Below are 21,182 nucleotides of genomic sequence, written 5' to 3'. Positions count from 1 at the left end.
TATTCAATTGGCCGATTGGTTTTTCAGTTTCAGTTAACTGCTCATATAGGGCAGTTCAGTAAACACTTGATCGTGGTGTCTGGAGGTCAATTAGATGTCCTCCAATTAATATATTAATATAAACATCGTAATTGAGTTTCTGACGGCAAATTCCCACATTTCAAGGGGCTCTTGTAAATAGTGTAAGAGATATTGTGAAGAATTATGTGCCGGGGATGGACTCAATGATAACAAATTTGTAGCGTGCCACAATCGATTTATTGAAAGACACGTTTGGTGACCGCCTAATTTCACGCCTCCAAGATCTTGTGATTCAACACCGCTAGACTACTTTCTGTGTGGCTATGTAAAGTCATTGGTCTATGCGGATAAGCCACAAACCCTTGACCATTTGGAAGACAACATTGGAATGTTGGAAAAAGTCATCGAAAATTGGATGTCCAGATTGGACTACATCGGAGCCAGCCGTGGCGGTCATATACCAGAAACCATATTTAAAATGTAATGCCACAAGATTATCTTGCGGATAAATAAAATTCATGTCAATCGAATAATCCATCGTTAATTGTTTTATTGCAATTTAAAATTCTATTGCTCTAAAAAAAACACCCTTTACAAGAAGAAAATCGATTGAATTTTTTGGCAGAAAACAACTTTGATAAAGAACATCGAACTGATGAAAATCTAGGTTAACCGTTAACCACAATAAGATACTGCTTAGCAGCTAGCTTAAAAAATACTGCTTCATTTGGTTATTACCTTACTTTGTTCAGGTTAAGAAGGATCTAATGATGAGCTCTAGGAGGAAAAAAACGGTTTATCACTTCTCACTCAACTTAGATTTTTATAGTAGTCCGATGTTACTATCTTGTGATTTAACACCGCTAGACTACTTTCTGTGGGGCTTTGTAAAGTCATTGGTCTATGCGGATAAGCCATAAACCCTTGACGGAAGACAACATTCGCCGTGTTATTGCCGATATACGGCCACAAATGTTGGAAAAAGTCATCTAAAATTGGTCGTCCAGATTGGACTACATCCGAGCCAGCCGTGGCGGTCATATGCCAGAAATCATATTTAAAATGTAATGCCACAAGATTATCTTACGGATAAATAAAATTCATGTCAATCGAATAATCCATCGTTGTTTTATTGCAATTTGAAGTTCTATAGCTCTAAAGAAACACCCTTAGATTTCTCCATTGATTTCTCTTAAAATGTACTCGTTTTTTTCAATATAAAAATGGAATCACTTATTGGGAAACCCTTTATAAATAAATAAAAGGTCTCGAACTATTCTGTTTTGAGTTGAATGTTGTACTTTTCGAGGTGTCAATTAATCTGTTCTGTTGCGTTTATCCTCTGACCTCACGTGAATAATGAAAAGGCTGAATACCAACGTAATTACCAGGAACCAGGAAGTAGTTTTGGAAACACATCCTGAAACAATACGCAGAAGATAATTGCGTGAAGAAATGAATGTTTAATTATTCGATTCCCTTATGAATATTCATATACGAGGGTGTACGGACATTGACTCAACTGAAAATCTGGGTGCTTCGACCAAGGTGCTAGAGCTGCTTTTGATTCAAGTACAACATACAACTTCATTGAAACGCTTATACAGGGTGTATCGTTTAAAATAAGTAATGGACTAGTTTTCACTTTTTTGTTAAGGATTAATTCAAAAAAATTTAAGTAAATTGAGATAAAATGTGGAAGAATCATTGAAATATCTCTAGAAATGAAAAAGTTATGGGACTTTGAAGTTGCGCTTGGAAGAATAATTTCATAGTACGCAGCGTCTAGTGTGTGACGTCACGTCACTTACACGAGGCAACTGGTATTCGCAGAGTGCTTACGAATTCATTGGTGTACAATGTTGTGCCGTTCGAGCGTGTTTTGTTCGTCACACGATGGCTGAATTAAAAAAAATCCTACAAATATTGTATTGTGCCTATGTGTGCAAGCACGACAATTCAAAACCCCAATAAATTGTTTTTTCATGTATCAAATGACATGAATCAAAGGAAGAAGTGGACAAGTGGTGCAAATTAATGACAAGTACTCAACTACAAACTGTTTATGAAACGTTTTTTGAATTTTTCATCGTTATAAGTTGAACCATGATGAAGCAAACTCAAAAGTAGATAATTACTTGAAAAGTTTAACTCTTTTTATTTCAGCACTGACATAAGATGGATTTGAAGAAAACAACTCCATCACTGCGAATATATCTATTTTAGGCAAATTGTCACTTTGTCCTTTCACGAAGCCTTCTTCCATTATGGTGACATAAAAACAAAACTCGAGTTGAAACTACACTGTACAACTACAAACGGCGCGAGAGCCTTGACGCGGCTAAGTATTTAAACGTAATTTATGGTGTAGCGATCACAGGCAAGTGGCGTGACGTCACAGAAGAGTCGAGACCAAAGACGTTCCGCGCTAAAATACGTAAATTTAAATAATCTATTTCTCAGTCAGTTATTGATGGATTTTCAAAATTTTTTCACTGATTTATCAGTTTTGCTCTATATTTTAATTCTATCGTGTCAAATATAGTATTATCAACATCACTAATTTAGTCCATTGGAAATATTTCAATTTGAACACAAAATACTTGGTTAAGCATGTTGTGGTCCAGACTTCACAGCACTGCTTCAATGACATATGTTATCCGAAGCGTCATATGTTTAGTTGAAGGTTAGCCATTTAGCAATTCGAATCGTTTATCTACTGCTGAACGTGTGGAAATTGCTACTGATGTTTGTAGGGCCATACATAATACACAATAGTACGCTCAACCAAAAATATTGCTGCTGTAAGTGAATGTGTTGAAGAAGATTCGAATTAATCAATTTCTCGGTGCGCACAACATTTGGGCGTTTCTCACGGCACGTTATGACTTATTTTGCATGGATTCATTTCTACAACCTTATATGGTTCAGTTGTCACAATAATTAAAGTCACATGACTATGGAACCACAAAAAATGGATAACGCTTTATGAAGATTTCACCGAAATCTCATATATAAAATATGTCTCCTGTTACAGGGTGTTTTATTTCAAAATTTATTAAGTTCCGTACACTATTCGGCCTATTATTCTAATTTCCGGTAGGAAGTGTGTGTAGTATAAAACCTACTAAGTTATGCGAAATAAACGTTTCTGTACCAGAGGCGTACGACAAGGGCAAGTGAAAGGTTGATTCACCCCAAATTTTACGTCACTGTCGGAATGCAATTTGACACAATTGATCGATTCTTCAATACCTCCTACGTAAATATGGAGATAATAATAAAGCTGCATCATTATATTGATGTTATTGTGTTCATATTAATTTAAAGTCGGTATTTTGAATTATTATATTGCAATTATTACGCAAATTGATTTTCAATCCGTTTTTCCAAAAAAAAACAATGCTATTCATTGAAATTCCTCGGAAAGAACAAATATACCTATGCATTAGACTTTTCAATAAAAATTGCGGTTCTAAAGATGTTGTAATCAAAATAAAAGAACAATTTCAATAAGAACAAAAAGCAAATGAAAAAAATCTTTTTTGACATGAGCCAACCAGGTCTCATATCAAATTGATCATTTGTAATAAAAAGGTTCTTCATTGGCTTTTTGATCCTTTGTTTTCATAAATTTGTTTCAACTTTCATTTTGAAATTTTCATGACCAGAATTTGTTTTTATTTGACTCATTTTTTCTATTATTTGAAGGGAAGGTTAAATGTGGTTGAAATAACAAATCTTCCATAAAAAAATCTTTAAATAAAAGTCAATATACCAGTAGGATCGAATTTTTGGTGGAAAATCAAGTTCATTAAAGAATTTATTTTTTAAAAATTCGCAAATTCCAATAAAATGATCGATTTCAAGCTTGTATTCAATTCTTTTCTATAGAAAATTGTATTGGAAGTTTCAAGTCATTTTATTTTATATATTGAAATAAGTACATACCTCAATATATCAGAAATTCAGCAAACAAACTTCAAGCGCGCCAAAAGACGTGAAACAACCGATAACACTAGGAGAGCAAAAGTTGCCAAACCTTGGATTTCAGCAGGTAGATACAGAAAATAAAAAATATTCTGCTTATTATAAATTCGACAATTGGGAAAAATATCGGATTCCAAATATTAAAATCTGCATATTTAATCGGCAATCACTCAAATAAATATATTTCATTCAATATAATATAGGTACCGGGTTTTTCACCATAATTTGACCCGTACAAAAAAATGTTTTCTACAAAAGTTTCACAAAATCGACTAGTCTTTTTTAAAATGATTTCACAAAATGAAATATATACAGAGTGGGCAACATATTGATTGCAACTTCATTTTTTCAAATGGAACACCCTGTATATTTTTCTATATTGGACTAGCTCTTTTTCCCCTGACTTCGAATACATAACATATTTTTGGTCTAACTCTTTTATTGTGAGAACCACAGAGTTTCAAATTTTAACAACCACCTGGTAAGCTAGGTAATCAGTTTTCAAGTGGAAGGGTGCGATAACTCAAAATTCCCTTTTTTGAGTTGGCAACGATATTACATACTATTTTCACTATAAATTGGAACTGGATGCTTTGGATGCAACTCCATATATTCTCTCCTTGTAGCTTTCTTATTTTTATTGTTCTTCACATAAATATTTCAAATTTTTCCGCTTTTGTGTAGTGAATATTCGATGAATATGAATATGACAAACGAATGTTACATATCGTTGCTTACGAGATAACTCCAAAAAAGGCATTTTGTATTATATCCACTTGAAAACTGATTACTTAGCTTGCCAAGTGGTTCTTAAAATTTGAAATTCTGTGGTACTCAGAATAAGAGAGATAGGCCAAACATATGTTATATATTCGAAATCAGGGAAAAAAGAGCTACTCAAATATAGAATAATATACAGGGTGTTCCATTTGAAAAAATGAAGTTGCAATCAATTTGTGTTCCACTCTGTATATATTTCGTTTTGTGAAATCATTTTAAAAAAGACTAGTCGATTTTGTGAAACTTTTGTGGAAAACATTTTTTTGTACCTCTTTCAGTAACAAAGTTGAAGGGGGGGGGTCAAATTATGGTGAAAAACCCGGTACATTCAAAATGATATAGTAAAATTGTGGATTTGAAAATATATCACAATTCGTCACAGTAATCTAAACATGTTGACTTGTAAAAATTGCGTATACTTCCTCTATCTATGTTCAATACTCTATGGTTTAGATTGATTCCATGTTTGTCATTTTTGAAGTTATTTCACAAACACTTATTGATTCCTCAACGGCATGAATGTTTGAATTAAAGACTGACGTTTTAAAGAAGCAATAACAGTCAAAGGAAATGCTTGAAAGTTCACCAAAGATCAAAATGAAATAGAATACCTAAAGTTAGCTTCTGACTGAAATCTCAACAGTTTTGGTGGGATAGACTTCAATAACCGATTGAAAACATTGTAAACTAGCGGATTCTCAACTAACGAAAGATTTTCAGAGAGCATTCTTAATCAAATGTTATCAAGTGATCAAGTTCATGGGCCATTTAATGGAACTCCCTCGTAAAAAATCAGATCAACCTCTTTGGCGAAAGATCCGCCTGGCATAAAAACTTGTTTAATTCTCTTAATTATTGTTTAGGTAAGTAAACCCGTATGTATAAATTTTGCGGGGAACTTCATCGTTAGTTGGTTATGTTAAATAGATTGACCGTGGATGCTCAATCTCAGTAGATCCACGGCAGGATAAGTGGCTATAAATGAGACGTTCTACTGTCGTCCGGATTTAGTGTTATGTGTTATTTTTTTTGTGAGAGATGAGTGGGATAAACCGATTTTTTGACGTTCTGTTTGTTTGTTTGAGTGGATTCGGACTTGTTTCCAGCGCTGGTAGACCTCATATTGTTTTTATTGTAGCTGACGATCTTGTAAGTTCATAGATGCGTTTGGTATTTGAAAATTTTTTTTTATTGTTATTTTTCTTTTTGACGAACTGTGAACTCGCTCGACTTCTCAATGAGAGAGTGTTTGAAAACCATTCTATGTTCAAAAACAATATAATAATGAGAGTAACATTCACAATAATAATAACAATAATGATAATTTTGCCCTCGATTCGATTCATAATATTCTGAATGATTTCTTGCGATTGCTAATATAATTTTAAATTGTTTTTTGTTTATTATCATTAGTGTAATTATTATTATGAATGTTACTCTCATTATTATATTGTTTTTGATTGATATACTCATTCATTTTGCCAACGATCATATTATTAGATAGTATTCATTCGTATGTGTGAAGTTCAAAAAGTTCATAAAAAAAATTGTATTTTCAAGAATTCATGGGTTAATTTCGGAAGTTCCATTCCTAGTTAGCTTCCAACACTTGTACTTCTATATTCTACCCGGATAGTACTATATTGTATCAAAACTGCAGACATTTTCACGGATTCGTTTGTCTGTGAGATGCTATCATCAATTTCGAGACATTCTGAGGAAAATGTCTTGGCACCCCATTGTCAGATTATCGAGATTTGTGAGAAACAAATCACATATCATATATAAATGACATCAATAATGATCACAATTGTTATCCCTGAGGATATATGATCATGATTTTCCCATTTTACCCCATTACAGCTCGCGGTGCCTGGTTTTGAACATTTTGGCTAACATATTTGATATTATTGGACATCAGATATATGAGGATTCAGTTTATGGTCTCTCTTAAAAAAATCTCACATTATGTCGTTTCTCGGTCATGTGAATTATTCTGGCGTCATCTTGTGGCATGAAAAGATGTATGTATGGTAGATCTTGGATTCTGTATCTCATTTCATAGCCAATGTGGAGCAGTGTATAAAAAATTATCGATGGCGGTGCCTAATATAACCAAGGAAGATCATTTCTCAGTCGGGTTTTGGCCGCCGAACATCCAAATTCCATCCCAACCAGAAATGAGAGCTCTCCGATTGATGAGCAAAAACCCCGACAATTGCAAAAAATCCATTTTCAAAGCTCCATATCTCGAAAACTGTCCATTTTTGAGATTTGAGGCTATAGACACTTCTGATCAGTTTATCAAGAACTACAACATATCAAAAATTCAGCCAAATTCACGGAAAGCCATTTCCCATATAAAACGTGCGGGGTCCTTTTCGATGCAACTATTGAAAAAGAAACAAGCTTTCGGGACAAACGTAATTTTATGTTTTTATTCTATGACCTTGAATCAAGAATTAACATCAAGAAATAACAGTATTATGAACTGAATAGAAGGCAATTTTATATCGTATACTGCCAGTTTTATCGCAGACCACTAGTTAGTCTCTGGTTCTATATCCTAAACTCCCGTTTTATTCGAGCTTGTAAGGTATCGATGTACAAAACCATAGAAAGTTCGGCATACAAATATCACAGAATCTGTTATGGGTTCTCTATTCGCTTCTTATTATTTCAATAGCCTCGCATCACCATGTAGTTGATGTAGAATCTCTAAAACACGATTTCTCTCGAGCAAACAACCGAGTCGTATAGCTATTATTCCGATTTTCGAAGGGTATGTCTTGGGGACTAACTCAATTTGGGAGTAATGGGTATTCTGGATGCGCTTCAAGTTCATCCCACGAAATTGCTGCAGAATTCACGGATTCTGAGTTTCAATTTCGCCAGATCATACGGATGTAACCGCTGTTATGTCGCACTGATGGAGGGACGGTCTAAAAATTCTGGATTCCAGTAGCTAATCTGCTTGAAAAAAATCCTTCACGGTGGAAATATTGAATTTTGTTCTGAGAATCACGGTTTTATGAAATATTTTCGATTTGAGGACTGTGTAACGTATTCTTTTCGGAAGATCAGTTTTGTAATGGGTGTTTTTTTCGAGGTATATAACTTTAAGTTGGCATTACTGTTCGAGATGGCAACCGATTTAACAGCTGTCAAGTTATTTATTCTCAGTTTGGTTTGGCAATTCATCGTGAATAGACTCACGCCTGAATAACGCTTGCAAATAGTGCAATTTCATTTCGAAAATAATGGTTCTGTGCGGAATACGTATCGCGCACTACGTCCATTTCATTTTGTTTAACGATGTAGCGCACTTCTGATTGAATGGCTACGTCAATAAACAAAACTGCCGCATTTGGAGTGAAGCTAATCCTCAAGTGTATGTCGAAACAATGTTACATCCAGAAAAACTGAATATTTGGTGCGCTTTATGGGCTGATGGAATCATTGGTCTGTACTTCTTCAAAAACGATGATGGCCAGAACGTTATAGTCAATGGTGATCGGTATAGAGCCATGATTACTAACTTTTTCATTCCTGAATTGAACAACCATGATGTCCAGGAGCTTTGGTTCCAACAAGACGGCGCAACATTTCACACAGCTCGTGCCACAATCGATTTATTGAAAGACACGTTTGGTGACCGCCTAAATTCACGTTTTGGACCTGTGAATTGGCCTCCAAGATCTTGTGATTTAACACCGCTAGACTACTTTCTGTGGGGCTATGTAAAGTCATTGGTCTATGCGGATAAGCCACAAACACTTGACCATTTGGAAGACAACATTCGCCGTGTTATTGCCGATATACGGCCACAAACGTTGGAAAAAGTAATCGAAAATTGGACGTCCAGATTGGACTACATCCGAGCCAGCCGTGGCGGTCATATGCCAGAAATCATATTTAAAATGTAATGCCACAAGATTATCTTGCGGATAAATAAAATTTATGTCAATCGAATAATCCATCATTGTTTCATTGCAATTTAAAGTTCTATAGCTCTAAAAAAACACCCTTTACATATCTCTATTCTGCATACAATACTGTATATTTTATGCATCTTGTTCTGAGATAAACGGATAATTATTTCTTTCTATGTTCCCAGACCAAACACAGACAAATATCAGTGACACCAATCTTAATAGCAGAAATTTATACCTTTAATTTCTATGGATTTAACGATAGCATTCTCAATACTGTTCTCATTGGAAAACGTTCCATCCTTCAACAACAATGCTTCATTTCTCTACGAGGTTACGTTACGATATGATGATTTTATGATTTTTTCAGGGTTGGAATGATGTAGGTTTCCACGGAAGTAATCAGATACCTACTCCGAATATCGACGCACTAGCGTACAACGGTATCATTTTAAATAGCCATTATGTTCAATCCATGGGAACACCTTCTAGGGCAGCATTGTTCACTGGGAAGTATCCTACTAGGCTTGGTAAGTAGTCAATTCTTGTCCGAAAGAGCTTTTATTGAGCACGAATGTTGCCAAATGTCTGCAATTTTCAAATTTCGAGCAAAGCAAGGCCTCAAAAGATTGGGTTCGACCATCGAGTAATAAACATAGATACATAGTAACAAAGTTGAATGGGGGTGAAAAACCCGGTACAGGGTGGGCAAATAAGCGAGGTAAGCGGCTATATCTCAGGATCCACTCATCGTAGAGACTTGCGGTAAAAAATTTTAGCACTAAAGTGTACAAGATAACACACTGGAAATAATTTTGAAGTTCATACCTCTACCGTTAGGGGGCGTAATAGCTACCGTCGGGTAGAAAAATGAATTTTACTCGAAAATGTTTCATATGAAGTTGAAGAAAAAATATCATCACTGTGAACTTTGGAAAATTCTCTATCTCTTTGAATTGTCACTTTTGATTTTACGACATCAAATAAGGGTAGGTGAAAGGGAGAAATCTGACTGATTGAAATGCCTGTAACTTCAGTTTGGCTCAACATTTTTGAGCAAATTAGATCTCGTCTGAAAGATAATATCTTGTTGATTGAGGACATAATATAGTCATGATAAATTTATTTTTGCTGCTTTCGATAGGGGGCGGTAAGTCAGAAATTCATTGTTTTGTTCATTTTACTCCGAAATTTCAAATGTAATGATAGGATTTTCTTAACAGAAACAGAAGTTCCATCAAATTTGCATGAAAAAACCTGGAGATCGCAAAGCAATAATTTCAGGCGTTCTGAACTTATGGCCGAAAGAAGATATTCTTCAACTGATGCACTGCAAAAAACCAAATTGTGTCTTTAAGTTCTAACAGAAACAGAAAGCCCATCAAATTTGTATGAAAAAACCAAAAGGTCGCAAAGCGAGAGCTTCAGGTGTTCTGGAGTTATGGCCGAAAGAAGACACAAATTAGTTTTTCAGTGCATCAGTTGAAGAATATCTTTTTTTGTCCATAACTCCAGAACGCCTGAAGCTATCGCATTGCGACCTTTTGGTTTTTTCATACAAATTTGATGGGATTTCGGTTTCTGTCAGAACTTAAAACACAATTTGATTTTTCGCAGTCAATCAGTTGAAGAATATCTTCTTTCGGCCATAACTTCAGAACGCCTGAAATTATCGCTCTGAGACCTTCAGGTGTTTTCATGCAAATTTGATGGAATTTCTGTTTCTGTTAAGGAAATCCTATCATTACATTTGAAATTTCGCAGTAAAATGAACAATGAACTTATGACTTAGCGCCCCCTATCGAAAGCAGCAAAAACAAATTTATCATGACTATATTTTGTCCTCAATCAATAAGATATTATCTTTCAGACGAGATCTAATTTGCTCAGAAATGTTGAGCCAAACTGAAGTTTGGTCTGTAGTCTTCACTTTATTTTTAATTTACTATTTGAATTACTATTAAACAGAGATAAAATGACGTTTTCAGGGATGCAGGGGCCTTCTATAGAAGTATCCGAGAAGAGGACATTGCCAGAAGGAAAAATTTTACCGCAATATTTCAAGGTGAGTTGGCCAGTGCTTTCTTTTGCCCTTTCAGGACTATGGATTAAACAATTAGCAGCGTAATGAATGCTAGAGACCGTTAACAACTCGGGAAAGCAGAGCTCCCTTTTTGAATCGGAGCGGCACAAGTGAAAAAAAAGGATCTTTGTGCCTTTTGTACCATTTTAACACCAACAATAAGTGTAATTGCTTGGGATGATGGAGAAAGCTTCGTTAAATTTTTTGTGTTCTTTTCATTGGGACTTTCGATTAATTGTTTGTTGTTTTCATACAGATTAATAGGTACGGCTAGAAATTATCCATTTACACTGCGCAAAAGAATTAACGCACATTATGGAAATCTCAAATTTATTCTACAACTGAAGGTTGATAATGATAATTATTTTTATCAGAATTATGCATGCATATGTTATCCACTTTCAACGTTTTTCTTCAATACAGATGTTTTTTTCCAGCAGGAATAAAAAAAGATGAGATTATCAGATTCTGAATGTATTGGCTCCATTCTGAAATCAGTTGTTCTCGATCAATTCTAGTGATCAATAGTTTTTCTTTCGTTTGATTTTCTACACTCGATCGCTATGCAACGCGAAACACGGAATTTGACCCAAGAGGAATGTGCCCAAGCGGTAGTTTTGCGAGAAGAAGGGTGGACATACACAAGAATTGCAGAAAGGTTTGGAGTTTCCCATACAAGTGTGTCCAGAATGTTGCAGCGATTCAGGGAGACAGGTATGAATGTCCGAAGACCAGGACAGGGTAGACCACGGGTAACAACTGCCATTCAAGAACGTTACTTGAGAGTTTCTTCGTTGAAACAACGGTTTGCAAACGCTCGCCTGAATATAATTTAAGGCCTAGTGTCGCGGCAAGAGGCCCAGCTCTTACCCCAGCCCATCGAAGGGCGCGTTTAGTTATCCAAACATCGAATTTTATTTTCTTTCTGTGTTTTACGGAAGTAACAGACAGTTATAAATAGCGGTTTTTCCTCATTTGAAGTTCTTCCCCGATAACTCTTGAAGTATTCATTTTAGGTATAGGGTTTGCTGAAGTAACCCTCACTATTTTTGTACGTAGAATCGACTGAAATGATAAAAAATATAGGTTCTGATTTGAAAATTTTGAGTCTTGATGAATTTGAGTTGTCCAAGTTCATGATCCTCTTATAAACACCCTGTACATTTTTGGTCCAAGCCGAAAACAGTCTTATAATACTACGTATTTGCGGAATCGAAAAAAAAAATTTTTTTTCGAAAAAGGCTTTTTCTGCTGAAATATTCGAAAAAATGCGAGTCCTCATCGCCACCTCTTTTTCATAAGAATCCCAATAACTCATGAACCGTTGAATTTTTACTCAAGGTATGATATTGCCGAAATTGCCATCAAAAAAGCTATCTAATGATGCAATAATATACTGGGTGTGCCATTTGAAATAAGGATTTAGTAGTCTGTTTCCGGTATAACCGGAAGTTGTAGAGATTTTAAAATATTTTAGGGAGAAAGATCATTGTCTCAAACCCCCAATATGCAAATTTTCAGCTCAAAATTATGATTAGTTTTCCAGAAACGTCTAATAGGCCATCGAGTTTGGGACACCCTGTATAATCGGTATAATATATAATTATATATATTATACCGATATTTAGTTTAATTTAAATTCAGAGCGCACGAAGTTCCACATACAATTTCATTTCATCCCTCAAATTACATAATATCTAATGGAACTTGTAGTTTCAGAGTCAAATATCTGTGATGTAGGAAATAGGTATAGGTACAGAGTAATAGCTACGACAAAACTGTCACAATTCGACTGAAAAAAAAACTACAGCAACCATCTTCAATTCAACAGATGAAAATATCTTAAAACTTTCCCAAACAGTAAGAGAGAAAATTATTCAAATTCATCCCGAAACTTGCAGAAGAACTCGTCAATGAGCGGATGAAATTTGTTCAAATTATCCTGCAGAAAAAAGTTCCCGCTGATTCTTAGACGTGTAGGACGAAATTTTCCACGTCCCATTAAGGAAATTCAGACTTTTCCGAAGGCCTCTCGATGGAACGGATAACTTTATTCGATTTTCCATTATTTATGTTGCGAGCGAGAATCCAACAGGACGGGGTCACGTGACCGATTCGTCACGCTGGAAATGTCGGGAAATCGGAGGTTTATCTTCCGGATAATTCGTCGGGAAAATGTCTCGTGCAACGATACGGAGGTGTTGAGTTTTCCGGTGTTATTTTTTCGTTTGTTATTTTCATTGATGAAGCTTTGGTATCGTTCGGGAAAATATTTTCTCAACCCCTCCTGAAATCTTTATAATTCACCTTATGGGATGTGTTCAATCGGAAATTTATTGAAAAAAAATTGAGATAAAAACAATAACTTTCGAAAAAAAAATAATTAGGGATTCAACATTTTCACAGTTTTCAAGTTAGAGGTCCAAATATGCCGAAAAGAGTCAGGGCCGGCGCGAGTAATTTTTGTGCCTGAAGCAAATACATTTTCGGAACCCCTGCTAAAAATCATCAATAACAATATGACTTCACTCATAACAAGAGGCCCAGCTCTTACCCCAGCCCATCGAAGGGCGCGTTTGTATTTTGCGAGAGAGCATATCCATTGGGAAGAGAATGATTGGGAAAGAGTGCACTGAGCATATCTTTCATGTGGACGTCTGTATACAAGGGAACGTCGATCACAATGGTAGAGGCAGAATCTAGACTCATCTGTGAAGAGAACTCTTTCCCAATCAGCCTCTTCCCAATGGATATGCTCTCTCGCAAAATCCAAACGCGCCCTTCGATGGGCTGGGGTAAGAGCTGGGCCTCTTGCCGCGACACGAGGCCTTAAATCATATTCTCTGAGGCGATTTCTTATTGTCTAGTGCTAATTTGCACCCCATGAGTTTGCTCAAGCTGATTTTGAAGGAGGCGAGCGGTTGCAAACCGTTGTCTCAACGAAGAAACTCTCAAGTAACGTTCTTGAATGGCAGTTGTTACCCGTGGTCTACCCTGTCCTGGTCTTCGGACATTCATACCTGTCTCCCTGAATCACTGCAACATTCTGGACACATTTGTATGAGACACTCCAAACCTTTCTGCAATTCTTGTGTATGTCCACCCTTCTTCTAGCAAAACTACCGCTTGGGCACATTCCTCTTGGGTCAAATTGCGTGTTTCGCGTTGCAAAGCGATCGAGTGTAGAAAATCAAACGAAAGAAAATCTATTGATCACTAGAATTGATCGAGAACAACTAATTTCAGAATGGAGCCAATACATTCAAAATCTGATAATCTCATCTTTTTTTATTCCTGCTGGGAAAAAACATCGGTATTGAAGAAAAACGTTGAAAGAGGATAACATATGCATGCATAATTCTGATAAAAATAATTATCATTGAGAACACCTTCAGTTGTAGAATAAATTTGAGATTTCCATAATGTGCGTTAATTCTTTTGCGCAGTGTAATTCGAAACCGAAGATAGTGTTGTTTTTCGTCTTTGTGAAATTCATGATTTTATCCCTCTTTCATTGAGGTTACCTTATGCTTATGCTTTTTTTTATAAGAATCAAAATTGAAAAGACGGCCCGCAATCTGGGCCGAATTGCCACCGCTCAAATAGAGGAGCCTTAATTTATCACTTCACTGTTTCACCTCTAACGCCGGGCCTGGTTAGATTTGTTAATGCGTCAAAGGACCAGACAGCAGTCTGAAGGAAACATTGTCACCGGTTAATTTTTCCGAATATTTCGTATTTTGTAGAATATGACTTCCTGAACAAGAAATTCTACGAGTCCAACGTAATCTTATTACTAGTTTTCGAGATACAGGGTGTCTGAGTTGGAAAATGGAAAATACAAAAACTGGTGGCAATTCTCGTCACAATTACGAAACGTCAAAAGGATATCGGCTACGCGGGCTGTTATTAATTCGTTTCCGAGGCAACTAATAACGGTTTTATCTCATTGGTTGTTGGCCATGCGATTTACCTACTTTAAAGACACCGTATTGGTTGTTGAACATGCTTTTTGTTTACGGTAAAGTATATCGCTCAAGAAAATAGTTTTACGGCATGCAGACAAATTTTCAATTCTGGAAAAAGTACCTCCCCGGGCGGGATTCGAACCCGCAACCTCCGAATCACTAGTCCGTCGCTTTACCAACTGAGCTAACGGACTAGTGATTCGGAGGTTGCGGGTTCGAATCCCGCCCGAGGAGGTACTTTTTCCAGAATTGAAAATTTGTCTGCATGCCGTAAAACTATTTTCTTATATTTATCTCACAGACGTTAAAATCACTTTCGTAGTATATCGCTCAGTTTTACGTTGCACAGTAACATAGTTGGCGAGTTATACGATTTTTGTCATTTTCTGTAGGGGGAGCAAAAACATATTTACATCTGATGATGGTTGACTTTTTTCAAAACAATATTTGATAATGACGGATACGCAAAGGAAGACTATTTCATTCTCATAAAAATTTCGCTCTGCTGAAACACTTTTCTAAGGATATATTCAGATGACATAAATAAAACAACGCTTGCCAATCTGCGAAAAAATCTCTCAAAATAATTTAATTTTCTTTCAGGAGATGGGCTATTCCACCTACCTAATAGGAAAATGGGATTTGGGCTATTCCAGTTGGAACGCAACCCCCACTCAAAGAGGTTTTGATCACCACTTCGGCTATTTTAACGAATTCACCAGCTACTACGATTATCTCTCTACTTGGAAGGTAATCTCGGACAGGATTCATTCCCTTTGATCTCTCACTTCACTCCAGATTATTCCAATCTTTCCACGTGCTACTTTGAACAAAAAGAAACAGGACTGAATTTTTTTATAAGATCGCTTTTTATATCGATGGGCCTATTTATTTCTTAGGTTTGTAAGTTTGATGAGGACATCTGACATTTGTCTTTGTGAATTTGGGAAGTGAGAGGTACTCAAAATAATCCACTTCAGGTATGAAATTTCTTCACACTAAGTGCATTTACTATGGTTAGTAAGTTTGTGGTCTGTATATATCATATTACTCAAAAAGCGACTATTTCCTCAAACTTCGGTGAGTTATTTGTCACCATAGCAACTGTACTTTTATTCTGAGGAAGTTCGGTAACCACTACCACTCTTCTTGACATTTGTAATTTAAATTTTTGGATTATTGTTTATGATCAACAACAACAATTGATAGAATCATTGCGAGTGACGTAACGACCATTTCAAAATGCCTCAAAGTCATGGGAACGATTCAGAAACAAGGAGTTGAAGCCGAGATATGTTGAACGGTTTTTTTTTTAGCTGGTGAACAGCTGCTTGCAAGGCAAAGACGAAAGGGTTTTCTGCATCGCATTGTGACTGGAGACGAAAAATGGGTTCATTACAATAATCCCAAGCGCAAAAAATTATGAGGATATCCCGGCCATGCTTCCACATCGACGGCCAAACCGAATATTCACGGTTCCAAGGTTATGCTCAGTATTTGGTGGGACCAGCTCGGCGTGATATATTATGAGTTGTTAAAGCCGACTGAAACAATCCCAGGCAATCATTATCGATATCATTTAATGAGTTTGGGTCGAGTAATATAATAATAATACGATCGCAATACAACGAGAGACATGATGAAGTGATTTTATACCATGACAAAGTTTGACCCCACGTTGCGAAAGTGGTCAAGACATACTTGGAAACGTTGAAATGGCAAGTCCTACCCCACCCGACGTATTCTCCAGACGTTGCTCCCTCGGACTATCACTTGTTTTGATCAATAGCACGCGGCCTGGCTGACCAGTACTTACATTCTTATGAAGAAGTAAAAAATTGTATCGATTCGTGGATCGCTTCAAAAGATGACCAGTTTTTTCAACGCGGGATTCGTACGCTGCCCGAAAGAAGGGAGAAAGAAGTGGCCAGCGATGGACAGTACTTTGAATCATAAATGTATAACCAGTTTTTTACTATAAACTTATAAAGCTTTGAATTGGGGAAAAAACGTTGGAAACATAGTTGTACGCCTATGTATTTCTAACATTTCTCAAGTAATTTGTGTTCAGTAGGTCATGCCATTCAATCATTGAAAGATACACGCTTCAACTAGATTTAAAAATTGTTAAATTGTTTTATCAAAATCAGTGCTAATTTGTGATAACTGAGAGGAATTCAATAAGAACTCATGGACGATAGTATTGTATGTATAAAAATTGTGAAACTTATAATGAATTCTCGAATTTCGGAAAAAAAAAACAGCACTTGTACGCCTATGTTCAACCTATCACTTCTATCTTTTCTTTCCCTGGAGCATTCCTCTGAATTTTGCAAAAGCCATTAATCTTTGGGGGCCAGATCTGGAGAATAAGCTGGGTGGTCAAGCAGTTGAAAGTGCAATTTGTTCAATTTGACCATGGTTTTCATCGATTTGGTGCATTTGAGGACTTTTTTTTATTTTTGTAGTCAACCTATTCAATATAATATTCGCTGTTGATGGTGTTACCTTTGTTAAGATAGTTAATAAACACGTCCCCAAATACAGATGCCATAAGTTTGCCAGCCGAAATTTGGGATTTAGGTCGCTTTGGACAGCTTTCGCTTCCATCGACTGCTTTCCATTTAGCTGAAGCTCTCTTTAACTCAAAAGTGTAGCGATGAATCCATGTTTCATCTATTGTTACCTATCAACGCAAAATCCTATTCATTCCACTCAAACAGCGTTTGGATTCGATGATGCGATGTTGCTTTTAATCAGGGGTGAGCAAACATTGCATCTTTTCAAGCAAACCCAAATATGATATTTTCATTTCATCCTTTCGAAATGAATGTGCTTTCTCCTATAATATAACATTTTGCAAAATCCTACAAATTCCTAACAGTTTTTCGAAATCCAACACAAAATTTGAAAATTCAAAGCGTCATAATATCGATGATATTGATTTCATGGAGGGTTTTTGCTGGAAAACATTTCATGACATCATTTTACTGCTGAAATAAATATATGTATTCTTGTTGTTATTCTAGGTCAGTACTTTGGAAAGAAACACGATACCATGGCAGCAAAAAATACTTCATTCTAATAGTCCGGGAGCCAGGTGCAAATTTGGTTAATTATTTCCTCTCGAGAGATACTTGGTGAGATGTATCAGATAATAGTAATAAAAAGCCTCGTGAACGTCAGCTACGACTCGGTTGGGGGGGAGAGCGGCGGCAGCCCCCCAAACACGAAGAAAAAAAAATACATTCAGTCATTTCCTCCCAACTGAAAATTTGTCAAATTGTAGCTAACCCAATATCTAGACGAAAAAATTCAATCAGCTGGCTATAGCATGGTGGATTATACGTCAGCTGGTGCCTCAAACAAAAAAAAAATTTAATTTTTCAATGACAGCTCTGACAGCGACTCTGATACTGAATCAGAGAGTGGAAGTAACTAAATATTATTGTGCAACATGTGGAGAAAGTCCTTTTCTCGCGAGTGCGGCACTCTCTGATTCATTATCAGAGTCGCTGTCAGAGCTGTTATTGAAAAATATTTTTTTTTTCATATTTGAGGCACCAGCTGACGGATAATCCACCATGCTATAGCCAGCTGATTGTACTTTTTCGTCTAGATATTGGGTTAGCTACAATTTGACAAATTTTCAGTTGGGAGGAAATGACTGAATTTATTTTTTTTCTTCGTGTTTGGGGGGCTGCCGCCGCTCTCCCCCCCAACCGAGTCGCAGCTGACGTTCACGAGGCTTTTTATTTTCATTATTATTTATTACCTGATGCATTCTACTATTTATTGTTTGAGAGGAACTTGGTCATGTATATCTGTTACTGGCTCCCGGACTATAAGTGTTTATGTGAAGTTTTACATCAAAAAGTCAAAGTAAAAGTATGCATTTTGAAATAACATGAAAATCATGAAGAATTCTCGTTAATTTACTCGCAACGATGAGGAGAATATGTTGAATTATAAATCATTTTGGCTTTGAAATTTTGTTTGCTTCAACAATAGTCTAAGAATCCCCGTATATCTAAGACGTCAACCCGATTTTCCAGATGAAAGACAAAGAATACACTGGTTTCGACCTACGACGAGACAAAGCACCCTCCTGGGAGAGCGTAGGCGGATACGCCACTGACGTCTTCACGGAATACGCGGTGAATACCATCCAGAACCACGAACCAAGCACGCCACTGTTCATGATGGTTTCCCATTTGGCTGTGCATAGCGGAAATGAGGGAAAACCGTTGGAAGCCCCCCAAGACGCCATCAACAAACTCAAACATATCGTGGATGCCAATAGGAGGACTTACGCCGGTACGTATATCCAGAGGCGCCGTTAGGTCTTGGCCTAAGGCGGTCTGACAGAAAAATGTTGAAATTTTAATTATTTTTTACGTTGCACTTTTTAGGAGAGTGTGATTCGCTATGGCTTTATTTTTGAGGATTTATTCTCCATCGAGAAAAATATTTTTCGAATAAATTCTGACACCATTTCAATGGCGAATTATTTGTTTGTCATTTTTATTGGTTTTCATTTTTCATCGTTTTTTGATAATTCTTGATAGTTAATGAAAAACACACATTTGTTGATATGACCTGATATTGATTTTTAACTATTTAATCTTAACAATATATCTATACACAATGTCCCAATGGAAATTTGTCTACCTCCAGAATTTAGAAACAACGAATTTTCGTAGTTTTAAAAAATCTCCACTTCTGTTTTGAGGGGGATGAATTTCCTTTATGAGTTTGTTCCAAAAAAAAACACCCCCATGAAGGTGGCATCAACCCCTAACATTTTTTGAATAAGGAAGAGATATCGAGTTTAGTTAGTTTGAAAGTTATTTATCTTCTATTCACAACCCAGTTAAAATTCTCAAAATCGGTTCATTATTCACGAAATAATGTGATATTGAACTTACCGTCAAAAGGTGATGTGGAACATACAGTTGAAGAGCTCAAACTCAAGAACCTGAGAGTTTCGAAAGATCCAAAAATAATTTTCAAGTTCTTTAGGGTGTTTTTTTCGAGGTATATAACTTTAAGTTGGCATTACTGTTCAAGATGGCAACCGATTTAACAGCTGTCAAGTGATTTAATCTCAATTTGGTTTTGTAATTTATCATGAATAGACCCACGATCCTCAAGTTAGGCGTAGATTCGTCGAATGGGCCCAAAATGAGATTCGCGTTGTTCCCGATTTTCATAAGCGAATTTTGTTTAGCGATAAAGCGCACTTCTGGTTGAATGGCTACGTCAACAAACAAAACTCCCGCATTTGGAGTGAAGCTAATCCTCAAGTGTATGTCGAAACACCGTTACATCCAGAAAAACTGACTGTTTGGTGCGTTTTATGGGCTGGTGGAATCATTGGTCCGTACTTCTTCAAAAACGATGATGGCCAGAACGTTACAGTCAATGGTGATCGGTATAGAGACATGATTACTGACTTTTTCATTCCTGGATTGAACAACCATGATGTCCAGGAGCTGTGGTTCCAACAAAACGGCGCAACATGTCACACAGCTCGTGCCACAATCGATTTATTGAAAGACACGTTTGGTGACCTCCTAATTTCACGTTTTGGACCTGTGAATTGGCCTCCAAGGTCTTATGATTTAACACCGCCAGACTACTTTCTGTGGGGTTATAAAAGTCATTGGACTACATCCGAGCCAGCCGTGGCGGTCATATGCCAGAAATCATATTTGAAATGTAATGCCACAAGATTATCTTGCGGATAAATAAAATTCATGTCAATCGAATAATCCATCGTTGTTTTATTGCAATTTAAAGTTCTATAGCTCTAAAAAAACACCCTTTATATTAAGGAGAATGAATTCCCATAATGATATTTTTGCGAAAACACCACCTGAGGGGTGCAACAACCCCCAACATTATTTTAATAGGGAGGAGATGTTGTATGTGGTTGTGTGTAGTGGAAAAGTTGTCTCTGTTTTCTAAACATCGCTTTTGAAATGAAAAACTTCTCAAGTGATTAGTGAACCACATCCAATATCTCCTCTCTATTAAAATACTGTTGGGGTTTGTCTTTGAAACAATGCCGTCATAGGAATTCTTGTCGAAAAAAGGATCATTTTAAATAGTATCATTCCTATAGAAGACCCCTCCACTTAATGTGCGAGTTCTGAAATGATCATTTCTGAGACATTAGTCGTGAATTAAAAAAAAATTCATGAAAAACTAGGATTGCTGTTATCGTTTACGTTCCCTTTTGAACTAGCTCCCAGCGCCGCCACTGCGTATATCTCTTTTTAATGTTCCCATGACGAGACTATAATTTGGCTCATTACGATGATCCAAACTGCGGAGATATTCCGAATATCGTGGTTGCACTTCCTTTTTGCGCAAAAAAAAACGAAGGAAGACGTCTTGTTACGT

At 36.4% G+C, this 21,182-nt stretch overlaps 1 protein-coding gene across 2 annotated transcripts in view; it reads left to right on the top strand.

Moving 5' to 3' along the window:
• The first annotated feature begins 5,295 nt into the window (after nt 1-5,295).
• The window catches only part of LOC123684539 (arylsulfatase B-like), a 29,123-nt gene continuing 13,236 nt past the window's right edge, over nt 5,296-21,182 (top strand). Inside the window, exons 1-5 of one of the 2 annotated variants that reach the window (XM_045623830.1) lie at nt 5,296-5,654; nt 9,094-9,253; nt 10,712-10,788; nt 15,378-15,524; nt 18,830-19,091. In XM_045623830.1, the coding sequence (XP_045479786.1) occupies nt 9,199-9,253; nt 10,712-10,788; nt 15,378-15,524; nt 18,830-19,091 (541 nt within the window). In that variant the 5' untranslated portion in view covers nt 5,296-5,654; nt 9,094-9,198. Of the gene's footprint in view, nt 5,655-5,707; nt 5,941-9,093; nt 9,254-10,711; nt 10,789-15,377; nt 15,525-18,829; nt 19,092-21,182 lie in introns of those variants that run through there. The other variant, XM_045623829.1, reaches the window with a different exon arrangement.

Source organism: Harmonia axyridis, chromosome 7 (genome assembly GCF_914767665.1).
Source record: "Harmonia axyridis chromosome 7, icHarAxyr1.1, whole genome shotgun sequence".
NCBI classification, from domain to species: domain Eukaryota; kingdom Metazoa; phylum Arthropoda; class Insecta; order Coleoptera; family Coccinellidae; genus Harmonia; species Harmonia axyridis.
Note: the sequence above shows the minus strand (reverse complement) of the source record. Positions and strands in the feature narration are given on the sequence as shown.